This window comes from Grampus griseus (genome assembly GCF_964374135.1).
Source record: "Grampus griseus genome assembly, chromosome: 12".
Taxonomy (NCBI): Eukaryota; Metazoa; Chordata; class Mammalia; order Artiodactyla; family Delphinidae; genus Grampus; species Grampus griseus.
This window is the reverse complement of record NC_139006.1, coordinates 38,071,873-38,093,760: the sequence shown is the minus strand read 5'-3', so window position 1 is coordinate 38,093,760 and position 21,888 is coordinate 38,071,873. Positions and strand designations below refer to the sequence as shown.

The window sequence follows — 21,888 nt, the reverse complement described above, 5'->3', positions numbered from 1 at the left end:
AATGGTAAGACCATAGACCCAGTGCCTGGCTATGTGACCCCACCTCGGGGGTCAGGTCCATTCTAGGCTGATCATTTCCACCTCTCCCATGGGGGTGATAAGGGTCACATGGAATGAGGTCTAGGATTGTGCTGAAAACTGAATTCCCACATTTACACATCTGTGTTCATAGCAGCATTATTCACAGTAGCCAAAAGTTGGAAGCAACCCACATGTCCATCCATGGATGAATGCATAAACAAACTGTGGTCCATCCATACAATAGAATATTAGTGAGCCTTGAAGAGGAAAGAAATTCTGACACGTGCTACAGCATGGATGAACCACGAAGACATTATGCTCAGTCAAATAAGCCAGTTACAAAAGGACAAATACTGAATGATTCCACATACATGAGTGACTTAAAGGAGTCAAATTCATAGAGACAGAAAGTAGAAGGGTAGGTACTACAGGCTGGGGGGAATAGAGAGTTATTATTTAACGTGGACAGGGTTTCAGTTTGGGAAGATGAAAAAAATTCTGCAGATGGATGGTGGTGAAGTTTACACAACAATGTAGATGTAGTTGACACTGGAATCTACACTTAAAAATGGTTTAAATGGTAATTGTTATGTTATATATATTTTACCACAATTTTTAAGTAAAAGTTTTTTAAATAAAATAAATGGCCTTATTCTGGTTTCCACCTGTATCCTCTAATCATGCTTTTCACGTGGAGGATTTAAAAGTATAAAGAAGCCTGTCTGTCTACCCCCATGCACAGACATGCACAGGAACTCTCTCTGGCCCCTCCATCCCCTCTAACCCCTGTTCCCTGTCCTTGACCTCTACTGCTCCAGCCTCGATGCCCGTGATGCTGTCTTGGACCTGAAACACCCTCGCTTTCTCCTCTCCCGGTGCCAAGGATGCTGTGGCTCCTCCACGCTCGGGACATGGTCCTGAAGCCGAGATGCCCACACGCCTGCTTGAACCTCTGCGGGGCCTGCCTTCTCTGTCTCCAGCAAAGGAAAGGTGGGTTTTTATAAGTTCTGCTCCATTTGGTACAGTGTGTGTCGCATATTTTCACATCCATTAGAGGCAAACCAGGAGTAGGATAAAGAGGTGAAATTTAAATGGGCACAATTTAGTCCTCTTCAGACCATGGGGTAGGATTAGGGCAGGAGTGGACACCGGGGTCGGATGAGGCTTATAGAGATGTCTGTGCCCCTAGGAGCTCCGAGAAGGTTCTGTGAAGTGCTTCTCTTCTCTGTTGCTGCCTTTATAGAACTCAGGTCACATCGGACTTAGAGAGACTCTTCAAGCCGGCAGGACATGGTCATCCCACAAACACCTTCATTTGTGGTGTACTTGAACTTTCTGTGTGTAGGACAGTCATCAACCTGTAGTTCATCCCCACACTCTGGCCAGAAGCACAGAGGGAGTCAGGGCGTCGATGGCGTCATCCTGAAGGGAGTGCCCGGCTCTCATCAGAAACATGGCTGGTGAGCTCGGACCATGCTGGGGAGCCTGGGGCTTCTTTGGCCTTCACGGCAGCATTTAAAGAGCACGCTCGGCCACAAGTGCCATCCTGGGTGGTTTTATGAGTCTGGTGGTTTATTTTGTTTGTTGTTTTGTTTGTTTTTGTAGAAATGAAAAAATATTCACTCCATGAAAAGAAAAAAGAAAACCCCTATTTTTACAGCATATTGATTCTCAACCATAATTTCCCTACATGGATATAAACATGCAGCTGGTACCTGGAGCCTCAGTTTGAGGAACGTGTAGGACACAAGGTCGTTCAGGAAGAAACTGTAGGAAGTCAGTCTGGCAAGAGGTGAAAACATAGACCAGTGAGAGCCTGACCAGCAATCTGGAAGTTTCTGAGACTCACTTATACTCTAGAGATGTCCCATCCAGCCACTTCCATTCGTTTTCCTGCTCTGAGTCTGTGAGGCCGATCCAGTAGTTCTCTCTCCCTACCATCTGCTTTTTGATCCATTGCTGAAAAATAAATCAGAAACGGTACATTACTATTTCTTGAACAGATGTTTGGGGGACTTTCCCCTCAATGTTTAGAAAAGAAGGACACTTTATAAGAGGATGTTTATCAGACTTTAACAGAGAAGCATATGAGATTTGAATAAGATAAAGCTGTCTCAAAAAACACAATAAAAAGGATGTTTGTCAGAATTTGTGCACTGCTTTTGCTGTCCTCTCGTGACTGCACTTGTCTTGCACTGTTTTGGGGGCTTTGACGTTTTTTCCTCTTATAAGCTTATAAGCAATATTTAAGTGACGCTGTTTCTCCCTTAAAGTATCCAGATCACTCGATGAATTCCACCAGGCTCCACCCCCTTCCACCACCCCTCCCTCCCATGTTCAAATAACAGTAACAGCCACAGCAACATTGAGCACTTCCTCTGGGCCAGGTCCCACGTCCAGTGTGTCACATACAACGTGTCTTTGAGCCATTACAACCACCAACCTAAGACAGATGACAAGTGGCTGAGCTGGGATCAGGCCCAGGTGTGTGTGTTCTGAAGCCCAGGAACCTGACTGCTGTCTTATGGATGCTCATTCCCAGTCAGTTACTGCAGAAGCATCTGTTTGTAGGGTCATGTCTGCCAGAGACACTTAAGGAAAAGGAAGGAGGCCACTGGGATAGTGTGGCATTAAAGAAAGAGCATTGGTATTGTTGCTAGTTGGACCTCAGTTTCAATCTCAGCTCTGCATTTACTTGTCTCATCATGTATTCATCATCTAAACTTTGCGGGGCCTCAGTTTTCTTATCTGTTAGATGGGGGTAACATTACACATAAGCTCTAGGGATGTGGTGAGGTTTATAAGAGATAATGCCTCATACAGTGCCTGGCACACAGTAGGGGCCTAGTGAGTGGTCACCATTGTTATCATGTGAGGGCTCTGCCCCAGGGCCGCCTCTGCTCTTCCTGACTGTGCCGAGGCCACACGTCTGGTCCCTCGCATCCCTCCCCACCCCTATGGTGCTTAGGCCTCTCTGCCTCTCTCTCCACAGGGGCCTGGTGCTGGCCTGCCAGGCTTACGGCTCTTTCAATGGCCACCGGTAAAAGCCACACACCTCCAGGCTTGATAAAGCAAGGCCTTCCAGGTGGAAGCATAAGGACCTAATTCCCATGCCATGAATGCTTCTTGTCACTGGATAAATAGCCCGAATCTCCGTAAGGCAGCCTTCTGTGTTTACGTGACTATGAATTCTTGATATCTTTGAATCCTCAGTAAGCACGTACTTTCCAGGTGTCACGATCCTTAAATTACAGTTTTCCCCAACTATAAGTATGCTGCAAACATACCTGTTCCTCTCTTGTGTTTATGAAAATGAGATGTGAAGACCTGTCTTCACAGGAAAGTTTTGCATCCTCAAAAATTTCTTTTTCAGCCGAAAAATAGTAGCATTTGTCTGTGAAGTTCTTCCAGTGAGGCGGGCAGCCTAGGAAGGCAAAGTTTAAAAGCATTGATTAAAACACACACACACACACACACACACAGACACACACACACACAGACACACACACACACAGACACACACACACACACACACACACACACACACACACACACACACACACACACACACACACACACACACACACACACACACACACACACACACACACACACACACACACACACACGCTGGGAGCAAAGACTAGTCCAGGAAAGTGGCCTGCAGAATACACAGTAGTTAAAACTACGTAATCTGGAAAATATCTACCCTGAGCCTTTGTTCCTCTGTGTCTGGATTCGTCTTTACAATGACAGAAATAACAGACAGAGCAACAAAAAGCAGCACAGGCACAGATGTTCAACGTCAGTCTGGAATCACGTGGAACCTGTAAACAAGTGGCTGGGAGAGGCCAGAACTAGAACTAGGCTCACGGAACAAACATGACTGAGCTGGACTGAAGGAAACCAAGTGGAATCGGGTGTGGGTCAAAGGTTGCAGACCCAACACTCAGGGTTTGACTAAAGGTTTCACTATCAAAGGACGAGAAGGCGCCATAACATCTTCTCAAAAAGAAATACGATCTGGCTTCAGGAACAGAAAGTTCCATCTGCACGTTAGCCACGGGTCATCCATCCCCAGGTGAAGGGCATAAAATGAGGACAGGGACGGGTCCGGGGTGGCCAGCCTCGGACTTTCCTGAAGGAAATGTTTGGGACCAGTTTGTCCCCGAGGACCCGACTCAGCTAATTATAAACAAGTGCTGGAGGGCCTGGTGCTGTTTAGAGAGAAACACAAGTGCCTGAGCACCACCGCCTGGCACGGGGCCGTGGGAGCAGCGGGGGCGGAGGCCACCCTGTGCGATGCCTTCACTGCCAATAAAATGCGGTGTGGGGGGCGCACATGGGGGGGGCACCCATCCCCGGGTACGAGGGGCTCAGACTTACCGTTGGCCTCGGGTGCTGCAGTTGGCTCGCTCTGCAGGGCCAGGGGCACCGCCGCCCCTGATGGGCCCGGGGGACCGGGGGGGCCCTTGGGACCCGGCATGCCCGGCACCCCAGGCAAGCCCGGCAGACCCCTCGGCCCGGGCACCCCAGGCTCCCCCACGGTGCCCTGCAGTCCCTGGAAGCCGGGGGGGCCCTGGGGGCCCGGGAGTCCGTCCTTGCCTGGTGGGCCGGTGGGGCCTGGGTCCCCACTGGGGCCCTGAGGGCCGGGCTTCCCGGGGGACCCGCGGGAGCCTTTGGGGCCCTGCAGGCCTTTGGAGCCTTTGCCGCCACGCTCTCCAGGGGGGCCGACCGGCCCGATCGGGCCCCTCTCACCGGCCGGGCCGGGAGGGCCAGGCTCCCCCTTCTCTCCTTTCTGTCCCTTGTTGCCAGTGGGACCCGGGGGTCCCTGCTGTCCTCTGTCACCTTTCGGACCCCTGGGGCCAGGAGGACCTAAAAGAAAAAAAAGACAAAAGGCATAAAAGTGAAATCCAGGACGCCTCTGGTCATCTGGGACCATTTTGTCACTAGCAGGAAGGCTGTGTGGGTTGAGATCGCGTGCGGGTTGAGATCGGGATGCCCTCCCTCTTATTTCCTCCTCTTTCCACTGATGTGATGAATATTTATGAACTACCTGTTATATGACAAGCACCATATAAGGTGGGGGAGAAGGGGTTTAGAATTAGACCAAAAAGATGCCATCGAGCGTTGCGGGCCCTATCCTGTAATTCCTGCACCACACCGCCCCGGCCTCTCCTCTCTGCTCCTCCACCTACGCTCCTGTCCCCTTCAGCGGTGCTGCGGGCACACTGCTGTCCTCAGGGCTCAGCCTCAGCGTGCACCAGCGTGCACCAGCGTGCAGGGACGGGCGGTCTCCATGAGAAGTGCTCTCGGGGCCAGAGCTAAGGAGGATCAGTTTCATTTTTTCCAGAGAATCTAATGATACAAATAGGGAAGGTGGACTAGAGAAAAAAAGAGGTGGACCATCTAATTGGCAAGGGAGAAAAAAAGACACCATTTTCCACCAAAGGAGGAAAAAGCAGTTCCCCCTAAAAAAGGTTGGGAGAAGAAGGCAAATACCTGTTCATCCCTTCTTGTTCCAAAAGCAAGTTCACATAACATGGGATTGTTTTGTTTTCTCTGAGTTCTCAGGGGTAGGTAAGGTAACAGGGATGTCACACAAATACATCACCACAAGGATTTGTATAGAAAATGACAGTGTGAGGTACTTTCACATACATTATGTCACCTGACCTTCGTCTATGACAGAGAATTCCCACAGCACATCTGAGGACACGCAGGGCCACAAACACCAAGCTCTTTGTTCAAGGTTACTTAGTGACTCAGGACAGATCTACCCAGGGGAGTAAGACACGGACAGTCACCGTCTGGGAGAGGAGCTGGGACAGGAATTCAGGGCTTCTCGTGTTGAAATGGATGCATCGTGGAGGGCGCTGTGCTCAAATATTCTGCTGCCTGGAATCTTAGAGTTTGAGATCTCACTATTCTTTGTGAACAAGTGTAAGAGCTTCACACCCATTCTTTGGACAGAAGCAGAGAGCCTTTGAGGCTGGAAGGGCGCAGGTGCGGGGGAAAGGCTGGGTTGGTGGGACTCTACACTCCCACAGTTTTTCCTATTCCCCTGCACCAGCACACCCCACCGGCTGGTCGGGATGGAACAGTGAAGCAGCCTTTCCCACCTCAGTAGGGGGAATCTCTGCACCCTCCCATCCCAGGCCCTAATGGACATCACTGCGCCCACACACCATCCATGGCCAAGTCCAGCCTGCCGTCTCTGCCGTCCCTTAGCAGGAGCCTAGGTCCTGGACTCAGCTCTCCTTACTTGAGGCTACCCATGACATTGCCCCTGGACTTACTGGCAGGACCCTCTACGGAGCTGTAAGCGAGTTTATGCCAATGGCTAGCACTGGCTTCAGTGCGTTCTTTCTAGGGTTATCTACCCCATAAGTGGGAGGCTTTGGGATGAAGCACCCTCTCCCTGAACCCATTTCATTGACTCCTCTCCACCCGCTCCTGTTGACTCCTCTCTACCATCAGCTCCCCTGGGCTCTGGGTCCTTATCTCCATCTCATAGTCGGATGGTCTATCTTCTCTGGGATGTCCCGCCAGCACCCCCAACCTGGTGTGTTTACACTGACCTTGTCATCTCTGCTGTTCACGTCCTCCTCCCGCCATCCCTTATCCCACTGCATCATCACAACCATCTCATCACCATCCTAGTGTGAGTCTTCTCTCTCTTCCTCTCTCCCTCCTGCCCCTCTCTGGCTTTCTGGTAGATTTTTACAGTTACCTCTTAACTGCTCTTCCTACCTCTGATTCCTCTCCATTCATCCCACTCTGCATCTTTCGCCTTCTTTACACGTAACTCTGGTCTCCACCTGCTCCAGAATATTCAGCCCCTTCTTGATCACCTGATGTCAAGGCTTTCATGACCTGGTCTCACATGTGTTTATTCCATCCTCCCCTGCACTTATGCAAATTTCTTCTCTTAGAATTTTCTCTGCCCATATCCATCTGGAGACTTCCTGTTCACCCACCATGTAATCCTTCCAGGTCACTCCAGATGGAAGTTTTTCCTCTTTTATGATTTTTTAGTCCTTGTTTATTCTTCGAGGATCCTTCCCCATCTAGCAGCTAGATTATAGGCCATAGTCATTATCCAGCAAGTGTTTATCAAACCAATGTGCATCACAGCCCAGTGCACTAATGCCAACATTATGGGCCCCAGCAGAGACCAAAAGGGAGAGATGTTGGGGGAACGGTGTCCTGCCTGGTGTCCCTCACCTCATTCCAAGAAGTACAGCTCCACTCAATCTACATATCAGGTCTACCCTGGCTGCCAGTATGGAATCACCAAGGGGAGATGTCTTTCCTGACTCTACTCACACTTCAGAATTGATCTAGTGGTCTTTTATCCACAATCTGATTTTTTTTTCTGTTTAACTTGATGAGGCTTATTAAACAGCCAAGCCACTTAGTAAAGACACGGAGGGTGGGTTTTCATTGCCAGATCAGTCTCCTTTAAAAAAAATAACTTAGAGGCTTCCCTGGTGGCACAGTGGTTAAGAATCCGCCTGCCAATGCAGGGGACACGGGTTCGATCCCTGGTCTGGGAAGATCCCACATGCCGCAGAGCAAATAAGCCTGTGCACCACAACTACTGAGCCTGAGCTCTAGAGCCTGTGCACCACAACTACTGAAGCCTACGTGCCGTAACTACTCAAGCCCGTGCACCCTAGAGCCCATGCGTCGCAACTACTGAGCCCACATGCTGCAACTACTGAAGCCTGCATGCCTAGAGCCCGTGTTCCACAACAGGAGAAGCCACCGCCATGAGAAGCCCGTGTACCACAACAAAGAGTAGCCCTTGCTCACCGCAACTAAAGAAAGCCCACGCACAGCAACGAAGACCCAACGCAGCCAAAAATAAATTTTAAGAAATAATATTTAAAAAATAAAAAGGGCTCTCACTCATAAAAAAAATAACTTTGTGTAGTTGAGAAATAGTGTCTTACAGATTATTAGTGGGTAAGGTGGCATGTGTGTTCCTCCACAACAGATGTAGCATTATGGAAGATTCTAGTGGAACAATACTGACAATAGGCCAAAACAAACAAACAAAAATCTAATTTATTTAGAATAAGGGCAAAAATAAAAGTAACTTTTTTTTTTCCCCTCAGCTACTTTTGTTTGGTTTATGTTCTACGTTTAGCCTTAAGAAATCCAAATAATGAGGAAGGTCTGTTGGGAAATTCAAGTGCTTTAGAAATTCTTTGTCCTTATCCTCTTCGTGGATTTACCAATAATCAGTTTCTTGATCACTCACGTCTGGGGTTGGTGCTATACTTGCAAGTTACGGGAAATGAGTTCACTTGCAGCCGTGAAATAGTGCCCATTCTGGGGCCTGTCTCCCTGTTCTGAATGTTCTGACAGACCCGTGACAGGGACTTGTATTTGTTCCAGAACACCCTCCTCTGGTTTCCAACAGAATTCCAAAGACATACAACTCTCTCTTTGCCTCCTCACGTGAATCCAAGACCTCCCTTACCTGGGGTGACAGCTTTTCGTGAATCTTCTTTCTTTCTGGGGTCGGGTAGTTTATCGTATTCAGCTGTTTCCCTCTGAACCGAAGTTGTGCTTGAATGGCCCTACCTTCTCCACATAGAATCGTGGCTTATTTTAAGAACAGCATAAAAACACGGATCCCACAGTCAACACAAAATACCAACAGATGCTAATTTCCAGATCTTGAGAAGGAAGGGAATAAGACACTGGGAGAAGATGCAAGATTTTGCCTTTGATAAAGTCTAAAATCCTACTTGTGATGGATTTCCTAGCTGGATTAGCATAAAAACTGAAATTTTCATATGAAGCACTAACTACATCCATCATAAATAGGTTATCTGTCTCTCTCTTTAAGATAAAGTTTTATATTCATGGCTGTGGATAAACTCCTAGCAAGCACACTATTATCAACGCATGTCTTCATCCCCAGCTGCCCCATCCGCAGAGCTAGAGCAGGAGGCTGGCGCTCTGCTTACAGACGCTGGGCTATGTGAAAACGTATTCTGTGTGTCCCATACCTAGGGGATTCATTCATTCATATACTTGGCTCATTAAGACGGTACTTTGCTCCTTAAGACATAGATATTTGCTAATCATTTCTTTTTAAAAATCATTAAGAGGGCTTCCCTAGTGGCGCAGTGGTTGAAAGTCCGCCTGCCGATGCAGGGGACACGGGTTCGTGCCCCGGTCCAGGAAGATCCCACATGCCCGTGAGCGGCTGGGGCCGTGAGCCATGGCCGCTGAGCCTGTGCGTCCGGAGCCTGTGCTCCGCAACGGGAGAGGCCACAACAGTGAGAGGCCCGCGTACTGCAAAAAAATAAATAAAAAATAAATAAATAAATAAAAATCACTAAGAAAAAGAGCTAAAACCATTTCAGAAGTCAGCACTGGATCCCCCTACAAAGCCGATCGTTAATGCCATGAGTATATCTTCCTCTAGGCCCTGGGATGCTGGTACTGCTTTTGGCATCTAGATGATCCCAGGCTTTTAGGTATTACTTGAATCTTTTATGAGGCAGCTACTGAAGTGAAAATAAAATGAAATAAAATATAAGCCATCCATAGTGCCTTAAAACTGAGAACACTGAGATAAATGATGAGGGAGGTATTTATGAGCTCATGTGATAACAATTTGAATTCAGACTCAAGAAAATGTAACACTACATGTGAGGCAGACATGATGTCTCATACAGAAGAGCAAACTGGAGATTTGCTTCCAAGGCCAAGTGGGTGGCTGGCCTGGGATTCTGAAATGCCAGGATACCTATGTTGCTGATAAAGCCACCAAAGGCTCCAGAAATGCCTGTATATAACCGACACCAGAACTTGGAGCAACCGTGTTTACACTGCCAGCAAAACCTTCTCCCCAGGTTCCCAGGCTCCAGAGCCCAGAGCCTTGAACACACGAATCCCCTAAACAAGCAGCTCCAAAGAGGACAGAAGACTAAATCACTGTGCCATTTCTGCTTTAACAACCAAACTGCAGGCCTTGAGAAGGGCCCAGCCCTGTGTCCTATGCCAGAGATAACTTTCCAATTCGTTTTCCAACAAAACTGCTGGTGCCTAGCAGAAAGTAGAGAAACCACTTTAATTCTTACTGCCATTCAACATCTTGGAGAGACTGTTTTAGAACCACGAGTGGTTGGGTTGGAAGACAGAAGAAAACAGTAATATAATCTGACATAGTTTTCTTCTTATTAAAAAAATCTACTTCGCATGCAATGAAATTAATCAAACATTTATTTAACACCCACATATGAAAAAGTGGTCCTGCTTCACTTAGGTGAAAAGGAATATACAAATTAAAAGGAAATTTAAGAGATATTTTTTGGCAATCATTTTGAAGAAGAATTTGATTCTTGACCTCATGTTCAAGACAGTCAGGCTTCTGGAAAGCCATGGAAGCTCTCTCTCCACAGAGAAGGATATACTTAAACCACTGTTTCTCACCAACTGGCCACGGTCTACATCGATGCCTTTGAGTTGCCTACTCTCAGGGCTCCCCAGACAAGTGGTCTTGTTTGGGGAAGAGTATCAAGAGGGGGTGGAGTCGACAGTGAGAGGAATCGAGGCCTCATGCCTGATCCACTTTGCTCCACGCCCTGTTCTGCTATGTGTGATGTCCAGCCTTCCCGTGCATCTTTCAAGGTCCAGATCAAATGTCAGTCTCTCACTGAAGCCTTAACTGATAGCTCTCCTGAAGGTAAACTCTCGTGTATTCAACCTCCCCAAACATGCCATCTTTCTCCTGAATCATGCGAGGGCAGCAGGGTACCGTGTGGAAGCATGGGTTAAGGGACCAGACAGACCCGAGTTTAGCACTACCTACCACTGACTAGCTGCTTGATCTTGGATTAGTTACGCAGGCTCTCCGTGCCTCAGCCCCCCTCCCTGCAAATGGGGATGCTGACGATTCCTACCTTAAGGAGCTATAACAATGAACAGAGACAACTTATCCAAGTGCTCACTGGAATGACTGGCATGTTGCAGACACTCAATAAAAGTCCATTAGGGACTTCCCTGGTGGCACAGTGGTTTGGAATCCGCCTGCCAATGCAGGGGACACGGGTTCGAGCCCTGGTCCCAGAAGATTCCACATGCCATGGAGCAACTAAGCCTGTGCGCCACAACTACTGAGCCCACATGCCACAACTACTGAAGCCTGCGTGCCTAGAGCCTGTGCTCCGCAACGAGAAGCCACCGCAATGAGAAGCCCGCACACCTCAACGAAGAGTAGCCCCCGCTCGCCACAACTAGAGAAAGCCCGTGCACTGCAACAAAGACCCAACGCAGCCAAAAATAAATAAAATAAAATAAAATAATTTATTTAGGGGCTTCCCTGGTGGCGCAGTGGTTGAGAGTCTGCCTGCCGATGCGGGGGACACGGGTTCGTGCCCCGGTCCGGGAGGATCCCACATGCCGCAGAGCGGCTGGGCCCGTGAGCCATGGCCGCTGAGCCTGCGCGTCGGGAGCCTGTGCTCCGCAACGGGAAAGGCCGCAACAGTGAGAGGCCCGCATACCGCAAAAATAATAATAATGATAATAATTTATTTTTAAAAAAAGTGGATTAAAAAAATGAGTGAAAGCCAGGGGTCGGCAGCACCGAGTGTGATTCCTCTCCTGGGCTGGGCACCAGGAAGCCAGCAGTTAAGTAGTTTGGACCCACATGGTACAACTATAGTCCTTGTGCACATGAAGCTGTTGTTTTCCACAGCGATGTACTGGCTGGGGCTCCAGTGGAGGGAAGTCTTGGATAGGAACTGAACAAACTCACTCTTGGGTATGAATATTAGCTAACCCCCTGCCAGGCACTGCACTATTTTATTTACATTATCTCATTAAGTCCTTATAACTCTAAAAGGTAGATGCAGATGGGAAAACCGAGGCACAGAGAGGCTAAGGAAGTTGGTACTCGTATCCAGGGCTATCAGGCTCTAGAGCTTTTGTTCTCACCCACTAAACCTTGTGCTTCTCTCAGAACAGCAGGTGCAGGGAACTGTCTGATTGCACTAGGAGGATGTGACTTACACCTGCATGGCTTGCAGAGAATAGCTCAGGATGTGAGGTGAACTTGCCACCCAAGAGTGTGTGTTATGAGTATGAAGTCCTCCATGTGCCTAATTAGGATAAAAAGCATTACATTATTGGTAACAAAAAAAATAAGGCTTTCTTAAGGTTTGGGGGTTTATGGATGTAGAGATAATTGTTATCAGGATTCAACATATGACTTAATATCTAGTTCCACATTATCATCTGGCTTCAGTGCCATCTAATCAGCCAGCTTCAGCTTTCACTTCCTAATGAGGCAAGTGTCTCTTGTGGCTGAAATGTCCCAGAAGCATTAGGGTTCTTGAAGTGCACGTCACCAAGAATTTCCTGGAAAGCATCAGCTTTCTGAATCTTGCAGAGGCAAACCCAGCATAAGCCAGTGTTAATCCCATCCTGCTCCTTCCTGTTTTATCCCATCTGTCCCTCATCCTCAGGGGTGGGATGTGCGTACAGAGAACGAGGAAAGGCGCTAGAGATGCAGGGGGGGAGGAAACGCTTGCATTTGGAAGTGGGGGTCTTCCCCCAGTCTCTGGTTCTCTTGGAATCGCCGGTGGGCATTCCCGTCCTGGAGGAAGTTGAACACATTGAATAGAAAGGGGGTGGCTTGGCTTGAGAAGTTTCTCAGGTCAACTCACAGAAAGTGCAGGTAATGAGAAGACCAAGGATAAATGTAAATGGGAAAGCATATGAAAAAAAGAAAATACCATTCAGAAACCAAACTCTGAGGCCTTTCAGAGACACTGAGCCAGGAACCTCACCCTAAGAGACATCTCCCACTTAATACGTCTAAACAGACCTCCCTTTCTGCATCTCCTGGTTGGTACTGCCATCCGCCTAGGTGCTCAAGCCAAACACTTAGGGGACACCCATTCCTCCCTTTCCCCTGCCCTCCATGGCTGATGCATCCGTGAGCCTCGTCCACCTGCAGGCAGCAGCCCCTAACCCCGTGTTCAGTTTCTGTCCACAGCACCCCGACTCCTAAGATGTACTGGTGCCTCTTGGCTGCCCCTTTGGGCTTGGGACACTTCGGGGAGGGAAATCCAGTGTCCTGTGCACCAAACGTAGTCAAGATGGGATTGGCACAGACTCCAAACTGCACAGCCCCTCCAGCCCGGGAATTCCTCACCCCGGTGGGCACGGCCTGTTGTCCAGGGAAGGGCAGGGCTGTCCTTGATTCTACCTCCATGATTCCTCCTGACTGAGGAGACCCACTTCTGTCATCTCCACTGCTACCATCCATCCCACGTCACCCATGACTGGTCCACTGCCCCTCACTGGACCCCTGCCTCCAGGCTCACTCCCCCAGAATCTGTTCTCCCCACAGAGAACATTTATTTTTGTATTTAAAAATGTAAATATTTTTATATTTAAAAACATAAATATTTTTATATTTAAAAATATAAATCAGGTATGTCACCACCTTCCTTAAAACTCCCCTTCACACTTAGAATGAAATCCCATCTCCCTGCCCTCACAGGCTCCCTCGGGATGGCTGGGAGGGGGGCGTGCACTTGCTGTGATTATCAATGGGGTTCGCACCATGGGCTTTGCACTAGACACACTGGGCTCAGATCCTGTTTAGCTACTTATCATTTCTGTAAATTTAAGGAAGTTCCTTAAACCTCTCAATGCCTTAGTTTCCTCATCTATAAACAGGTGATGATTTTCTGAGTACCTGCCATACAGAGTGGGTGTTAGGACTCACCAGGATGGTTCATGAAAAGCCCTCATTCCTCTCACGCTCAGTATCAGCTGATAAAAATAATCAGAACAATGGAAACATTAACGAAGTTAAAGCCGGGCTCTGAATCTTCAACCATGAGCTTTTCATACCCTTCCTTAGCTGTTAAGCCGCACTGTCTGTAAACTAAATATGTCAGAAGTTTCCTTGTACAAGAGAAGTTAACAATTAAACCCATGGAATAATAAAACTATGAAATTTATAGCTGGAAAATATCCAGAATACCATGACAGGACTGCCTAAGGTATAACAACCTGCCTAAGGTATAACAAGAGACAATGAGGAAGCTCTTATTTTCTGAGGTTGCACGTCTGCTGAGATCTGCCCTCATTCTGAATTTAGGTTGAGGAAGAATAGGGAAAAAAATAAATCAAGCACTGAAGAACCTTCTGGTCATTTGAAAGCCCACCTCTTTATTCAGAGTATCATTCATACCTACAATACTCTGACGGGCACTGTCCAACCTTTCTAGAGTTGGGGCATGCCTATGGTTCAGGAAACCCATTATAGTCTCAGGCAACACCAATTTTTATAAGGAACATTATATAAAACCAAAATTTGGGCTTCCCTGGTGGCGCAGTGATTGAGAGTCTGCCTGCCGATGCAGGGGACACGGGTTCGTGCCCCGGTCCGGGATGATCCCACATGCCACGGAGCGGCTGGGACCGTGAGCCATGGCCGCTGAGCCTGCGCGTCGAGCCTGTGCTCCGCAATGGGAGAGGCCACAGCAGTGAGAGGCCCGCGTACCGCAAAAACCAAAATTTATTTTCCTTTAATGAGTACCCATTAGTCTTTGTTTCACCCTCTGGAGCACCTCCGATGTCATTTAAAATCTCCTCCACATGCTGGCCTTTTGAATAGTTGTAAACAGCTGTCTTATTCCGCACTAAGCTGTCTCTCCTACAGGTTAAAGTTCCCAGGTCCTTCAGTCCTTCCTCACAGCACATCGTTTCTAGACCCCATCATCCTGGTCATATTTTTCCAAGCATGATGGTCTGTGAGTGCCCCTGTTGAAAGGGGCTCCCCAACATACGCAGTATCCTCCAGGAGTGGTTTTGCCATGCTGAAGGGAGTAAGATATCACCTCCCTCATTTTGGAAATCATATTTTTATTAATACGGTCAAAGATCACATTAACTTCCCTGGAAGACACATTTAGTTGCTTACAGTCAACTAAAATCCCCACGCTTTTCCTGCACACTTCCTCCAAGCCATGCCCTCCCATCAACACTAGTATTTGGTCTTTTCTATGTACGAGCAGGTCCTATAGGTCTTCCCTATTTATTTCACTTTGTTGGCATCTCTTTACTATGCCAGCCCCTGCAGATCATTTTGGATTATGATTTTATCACCCATTAAACAGTATATACAGTTTCATGTCACACAAGTATTGGATGACCAGGTCATCCACGTCCTCAAGCGAGTCCCTGCAAAGCTGTTGAGCAGGTCCCTGCCATCTGCCACCCAGATATGCCTCCAGGCTCAGAGGGGCTCATGAACTACCACTCTTTATACTCAGTCATTCAATAGTATGGCAGTCACACCCCAGGGTGACTCCCAATGACTCATGCCCTCGTATAATCCCCTCCCCTTAAGTATGGAACCTCTAACTTGCTTCTAACCAATAGAATATGGCAAAGGCGAGGGGATGTCACTCCCTTGACTAGGTTACATTATATAAGACTCTGTCTTTGCCAACTAGAGTGAGAGAGACTCCCTTGCTGGCTTTGAAGAAGCTGTAATGTTTTGAGATGGTCACATGGCAAAGGACTGGGGGTGGCCTTTAGGACCTGACAGCCGATCTTCCAGTCCAAGCAGATGAAGTCTGCCAAGAACATGAAGGAGTGTGGAAATGAGTCTTTCCCCAGTCAAGACTCTGATGAAACCACAGCTCCTTGCTGAGACTGCAGCTGGGTGAAACCCTGAGCAAAGGACGCACCTGAGCTGTGCCCAGATTCCTGACCACAGAAACTGTGAGATGAGAAGTGGGTGTTTTAAGCTGCTGAGTTTTTAGTAATTTGCTATGCAGCACAGAAAATGAATACAACCAACAAACCCATCTAACTGGGCTATAAACCAGCACTGAGTGCTCCATCTTGTTCAAGGGTATCACTGCCAAGTGCCTTGGTGAAATCCAGATATGCTATTTTTCATTCTCCTAGTTTAAACAATATACTAACTCTGTTAACGTGAGGAAATGAGATTAGGTTCACCAGGCTTCTTCTTAGTGAATTCATTCTGATGATTATTGCATTCCTGAAAACTCAAAAATTATCCTTTTTATAATCTCTTCTCAAATTTTTCTTGGGCTTGAAGACAAATTCCCCATTCTACACAGTGTGTAGACTCTACCTTTATCCCCTTTTTTTGAAAATCAGGATTACTTTTGCTTATAGCCAGTCTCTTTTTGCCCTAAAATTCTCTTGATTTTAAGCTACGTGAGGGCAAAGACCTTCTGGTCTTCTTTGTACACCCCAGAGTGCCGAGCACAGCATCTTCCACTCAGTACTTTCAACTTAAACCCTGTGAAAATAGTTATGACTGAAAATACTATTAATATATGGTTGCTGCAAATCTTCAGAAGTAGGCTTAATCTAATCCAAAGACTTTCAATTTACAGGGATGATCTGGTTGAGAGCAAAACTCAGATTTTTATGTAAGTCCATTATTCCCCTCCTCTGTGGTGTTAACAGTTACTGTAATGGCCAACCATCCATCTGCTCGTGACACTTAGAAGTAGGAATCTCTTAATGGTAACTCCATGATCTAAAAGAATTAATCTTCCTTCCAAAGGAGTCTGATTTATAATGGCACTGAAATAGCTAGGCACTAAGAAAATCCAAGTTAACCGATCTTTCATCCCACAAATATTTAATGGAACACATTTGAGCACGGTCCACAAATTCTTAGTTATTTCTGCTTCCTTTCAAGAAATGGAGTTTAATTCCCTTCCCCCTTGGGTGTGGGATGGACTTAGTGACTTGTTTCTAAATTAGAGAATGTGGTGGAAGTGATGGTATGTGACTTTTGAGGCTAGGTCATAGAAGGCATCGTGGCTTCCTTCTTTCTGTTTCTCTTGGATCACTTGCTCTGGAGGCAGCCAGCTGCCATGTTGTGAGAACACTCAAGCAATTTCACATGGTGAGGAAACGAGGCCTCCTGCCAACAGCTGACAAGCCAAGAGCCATGTGAATGAGCATCTTGGAGGCAGATCCTCAGCCCCAGTTAAGGCTTCAGAAGACTGCAGCCCTGGCCAATATCTTAACCACAACCTCATGAGAGTTACTAACCATCTAGCTAAGCTAAGCTGCTCCCGAATCCCTGATCCATAGAAACTACGAGATAATACATGCTTATTGTGTTAAATTGCCGAGTTTTAGGGTCATCTGTTCCACAGCCATAGATAACTAATACAAACACAAATTCAGAATTTTCTCTTACCTTGTAGTATTGTAAAATTCTTGATGAGCTGACCATGCTTGGAGTCCACCAGCTTCATTTCTTCCATAATCACTGATAAGTTGGCCACTTCAGTGTCCAACCTCGACCTCATCAAATCTTGTTGCATCCTGAGAGAAACAGAATCCAAACGGATGTTGGCCAGTGTGTTATTCAAGGAGGTCAGATCATCCGTGTGTTTGGTCAGCGTATCCGTGCACGTGGTCCTGACTTCATTCAGGTTGCTGGTCAGTGTCCGTAGGTAGTGGGCCGTGTAGCTAATGTTGCTAATGATGTTCACAATGTCGGTCTCAAAGAGCTGGAAGCGCTCCTCCAGCTGGCTGAACTTGACAGCCGTTCTGTTCTCTGCATCCCTGTGTACATCCTGCAGATCTTTCAGGTTCTGCTCATTGGCTTGGGAGGCCGTAGTGATGTTGTCCATCTGCCCTGCAAAGGAGCTGAGCTGGCTGTTCATGTCCTCCAGGGTGTCATTGTTGGCTTTGGTCAAGGCAGAGTTATTGGCAGCCAGCGTCTGCAGGCTCTGCACTTTCTCCTTCAGCCAATCCGTGTCCTTCTTGGCTTGAAGGAAAACCTGCTGCAGGTTCTGGAAGTCATTCTTGATTCGCTGGATTGCCTGGCTTGTGTCATCCAAAGAGCGCTGCAGATTTGTGATGAGGTTCCTTTGCTGCACCTGGGTCAGGTTCAGGTTGTTGAGGTTCATGATGACCACGTTGTGAGAATACATCTGGCTCTGCAGGTTGCCCTGAAGCACACTCGTGTCTTGCTGCAGATTTGTGACATAGCCGTTATATGCCTGGAGGGTTTTGTTTACAGTGGTGATGAGGAAGGAGTTATTCTCCAAAGTTTCTTTCAGTTGACTCTGCTGGTCCACCAGCGCATCCCCGCTCACCTGTAACTTCTCCAGCGTATCTCTGTTCTTGCTAGTCTTTTCTGTAATCTCACGAAGTTGCTGACGCAGATCCAGAATGTCTGACCTGAAGGTGGAGAGTTCTGAGTTGGTGCTGAGAGCTTTCTTCCCAGTTTGGTCCCCTGGAATAAGACACGTGTGTTACTCAGATTGGTGGGATGGAGAAGTGTTCAGGTGAGGTCACAGATCCCAGAGACCTAACTGGGATGTGCTCTATTTCATACATAAAATTTGTGGGATATGCAGACTGCACTGCAGTAGTAAAATCCATATCTCTGTTAAAACTGGGTCCTCAGAAATTGGAAAGGCTACTGAGTACTAGGACAGACTAACTTGGGTGAACACTTATCTCAAAGGAGGGGGAATTTTCCTGATTCTAGAGCACTGGGAAGGACGTCAAGAAGGCAATAACCTTCTGTTTAATTCATCAAAATTCCTTTTTAAAAAATTGAAAAAAATCACAGGATAAGAATAGGCTGGTATCTTTTATTTTTTTAATTAATCTCTACAATTTTTTATGAAGTTTAAAATATTTCAAATAGGAATTTACTGAGTATTTCATAAAAGAGCTTTTAATAAAGGGTATTTGTGGTTCTTTTTGATCAGGATTGGTCTTCAGGTTTTATGTGGCACACAATAGTGTTTTCTGGGGAGCGGAATTCAACTCCAAAATTGGTCCTTAACTTTAAAATTTTAAAGTCTTTGAATTAAATCATGAGGAAAGATTCAACACACAACATGAAAGTTTAAAGTCTTTCTGGGTGAATGTGAATTTAGAGCCATGTCATTCTAAAAAGCTGCGGTCATTTACATAGAGTTGAGTTAGGGGATTCAACTTAATAGTTTACTCTCATTGCAGATTACCTAATTTTTTCAGGTCGCTTTCCACTGCTGTGAGCTTGTCATCATAGGTTTGGCGAGATGTCTCCATGCCACCTGTAACACTGTCCATTTTCTCTACAACTAAGATTTGGAAATCAATGGATTAATACACACACCTGCCCATATTTTATCTTTCAGTTTCAACAAGAGAGCATTTCATTACAGAATAAAGGAAACAGAGTGAAAGAAAAAGAGTATAAAAGAAATCAAATATAGGGAAAAAGCCATTCTTTTAGAAAAATAAGTAACGTACTTGTCGTAAACCCTGGTGGTAGTTTACTTGGTTGAGAACTGTATGTTCTTAAAAGCTGTTCTCAGGATTCTGTATTGGCTTGGAGATTTTAGAAATTGTATGGAACTCATTAAATATTTTTTTGTATTATAGAAATCCTCAATCTGTGTTATTTTTTATACTAACTTCCATAGGTGGAGGCATAACACAATATTTTGTCACTTATCAGACTCCCTACCATTCTTGGTAGGTATAACTCGATTATATGGAAGGAGATTCCATGGCAAAGAAAATCTAGCTCAAGTCTATACATAAAGTTGTTGTAAAAGGGATGCAAAGTCAAGGGTGTTTGCTACTCTCTGTCATGAGTTCATCACTGAGGCCTGAAAATCTGCTTCTCCGTAGTGACAAGTGAATCTTTATCGGTTCCCAAGAAGATGCCTAAGTGGGTTTCCAAATAATAATTGACTAAGAACACTTTTTTCCCAGCATTTTCCTGATTGTACATGATAGGGAAAGTTAGTGATGCAGTGTTAAAGCCACTGTCATTATTCGTTCTCAGAAGGCAGTAATTGTCCATGGTTATGAATTTAAATTTACCATTCTAAAATGTCTGGGAATTGTCTCCTAAGGCAAAAGAAACAACAGCAAAAATAAACAAATGGGACCTAATTAAACTTAAAAGCTTTAGCACAGCAAAGGAAACCAGTGACAAAATGAAAAGACAACATACTGAATGAGAGAAAATATTTAGAAATGATATGACCCATAGGGGTTAATATCCAAAATATATAAACAGCTCATGCAGCTCAATATCAATAAAACAAACATGCCAATTAAAAAACGGGCAGATTGGGCTTCCCTGGTGGCGCAGTGGTTGAGAGTCCGCCTGCTGATGCAGGGGACACGGGTTCACGCCCCGGTCTGGGAAGATCCCACATGCCACGGAGTGGCTGGGCCCGTGAGCCATGGCCGCTGAGCGTGCACGTCTGGAGCCTGTGCTCCGCAACAAGAGAGGCCACAACAGTGAGAGGCCCGTGTACTGCAAAAAAATAATAATAATAATAAATTTAAAAAAAAAACGGGCAGATTTATTATATAAACACCAAACTTACTTAATTATACTTTATTGTAATTTAAAATAGAGAATGAATATGTAACATATATGTATACACACACACATATATATATATCTTTTTTTAAATTGATTTATGGCATCCTCGATGCCTCCCTGAATTCCAAAGTTGCAGTGTCAGACTCACTTTTATCTATTTCCTTCTCTTTATACCAGCCTTCATCTTTCGTATTATTGGAATAAAAATATCCAGGTCACTAAACTCTAGTCTATAAAGAAGAAAACTCTTACTCTCCCTAACAGTGATCCATCCTATGTCATAATCTCTTTCATCTTCTACCTTCTCTAATATTGTACCTATTCATATAAATGAAAACCTGATTCCTTCCCAATAACACCACTTCCCTGGAGGTCCTCCCTAGTGGGCACTGTAGGTATTGACATAATTGTTTACCTCTGGCACATCTTGATCCTTATCTTTGAAATATCTTTTAACCCTTTCCTCCTTTTGAAATCAGCATCACCCAATTTTACTCTACTTTTCTATCTTTGAGGCTATAAACCACAGAACTTCAAGACATGGTGTACCTTCTCTCTGATTTCAGCATCTTTTTCTTCTCATCCTTTCAATGCAACATTTCTTGAGACTTCAGTGTTTCCCTATTCATCTGGAATGGACGCATTTCAACAACTGTCTCTTGTTCCTTACAACTCAAGCCATGTCATTGTAACTCATCTTCCAGGAGATCCCCACCACCACCAAAAAAAATCCAACCAACCAACCAAACAAAAAAAAAACCAGGCAGAAGATCTGAACAGACATTTTTCCAAAGAAGATATGCAGATGGCCAACAGGTATGTGAAAAAAATGCTCAACATCGTTAATCATCAGAGAAATGCAAATCAAAACCACAATGAAATATCCCCTTGATATCTCATATCTCATTTACACCTTGACAGGTGTAAACCTGTCAGAATGGCTATCCTCAAAGTCTACAAATAACAAATGTTGGCAAGGATATGGAGAAAAGGGAACCTTACTACACTCTTGGTGAAAGTGCAAATTGGTGCAGCTACTATGAAAAACAGTAACGAGGTTCCTCAAAACACTAAAAACAGAACTACCATGTGTCCAGTGATTCCACTGCTGGGTATATATATGAAGAAAATGAAAACACTAATTCGAAAAGATACATGCATCCCAATGTTCACAACAGCATTATTTTACAATAGCCAAGATATGGAATCAACCTAAGTGACCAACAACAAAAGAATGGCTAAAGAAGATGTGGTATGTGTGTGTATATATATATATCTATCTCTCTATATATATACATATATATACAATGGAATATGACTCATCCATAAAAAAAGAATGAAATTCTGCTATTTGCAACAACATGGAGGGACCTGAGGGCTATCGTGTTTAGTGAAATAAGTCAGACAGAGAAAGACAAATACTGTATATCACCTATATGTGGAATCTAAAAAAATAAAACAAACGAATATATATA

At 45.7% G+C, this 21,888-nt stretch overlaps 1 protein-coding gene across 1 annotated transcript in view; it reads right to left on the bottom strand.

Annotated features, from left to right (window-relative positions):
• Positions 1-21,888, bottom strand: part of COLEC12 (collectin subfamily member 12) — a 187,213-nt gene that overhangs the window by 14,600 nt on the left and 150,725 nt on the right. Inside the window, exons 4-8 of the mRNA XM_082667283.1 lie at positions 19,050-19,148; positions 17,261-18,307; positions 4,408-4,896; positions 3,309-3,445; positions 1,871-1,980 (exon numbers count right to left, since the gene is read on the bottom strand). Coding sequence (XP_082523409.1) covers positions 1,871-1,980; positions 3,309-3,445; positions 4,408-4,896; positions 17,261-18,307; positions 19,050-19,148 — 1,882 coding nt within the window. The remainder of the gene's footprint in view (positions 1-1,870; positions 1,981-3,308; positions 3,446-4,407; positions 4,897-17,260; positions 18,308-19,049; positions 19,149-21,888) is intronic.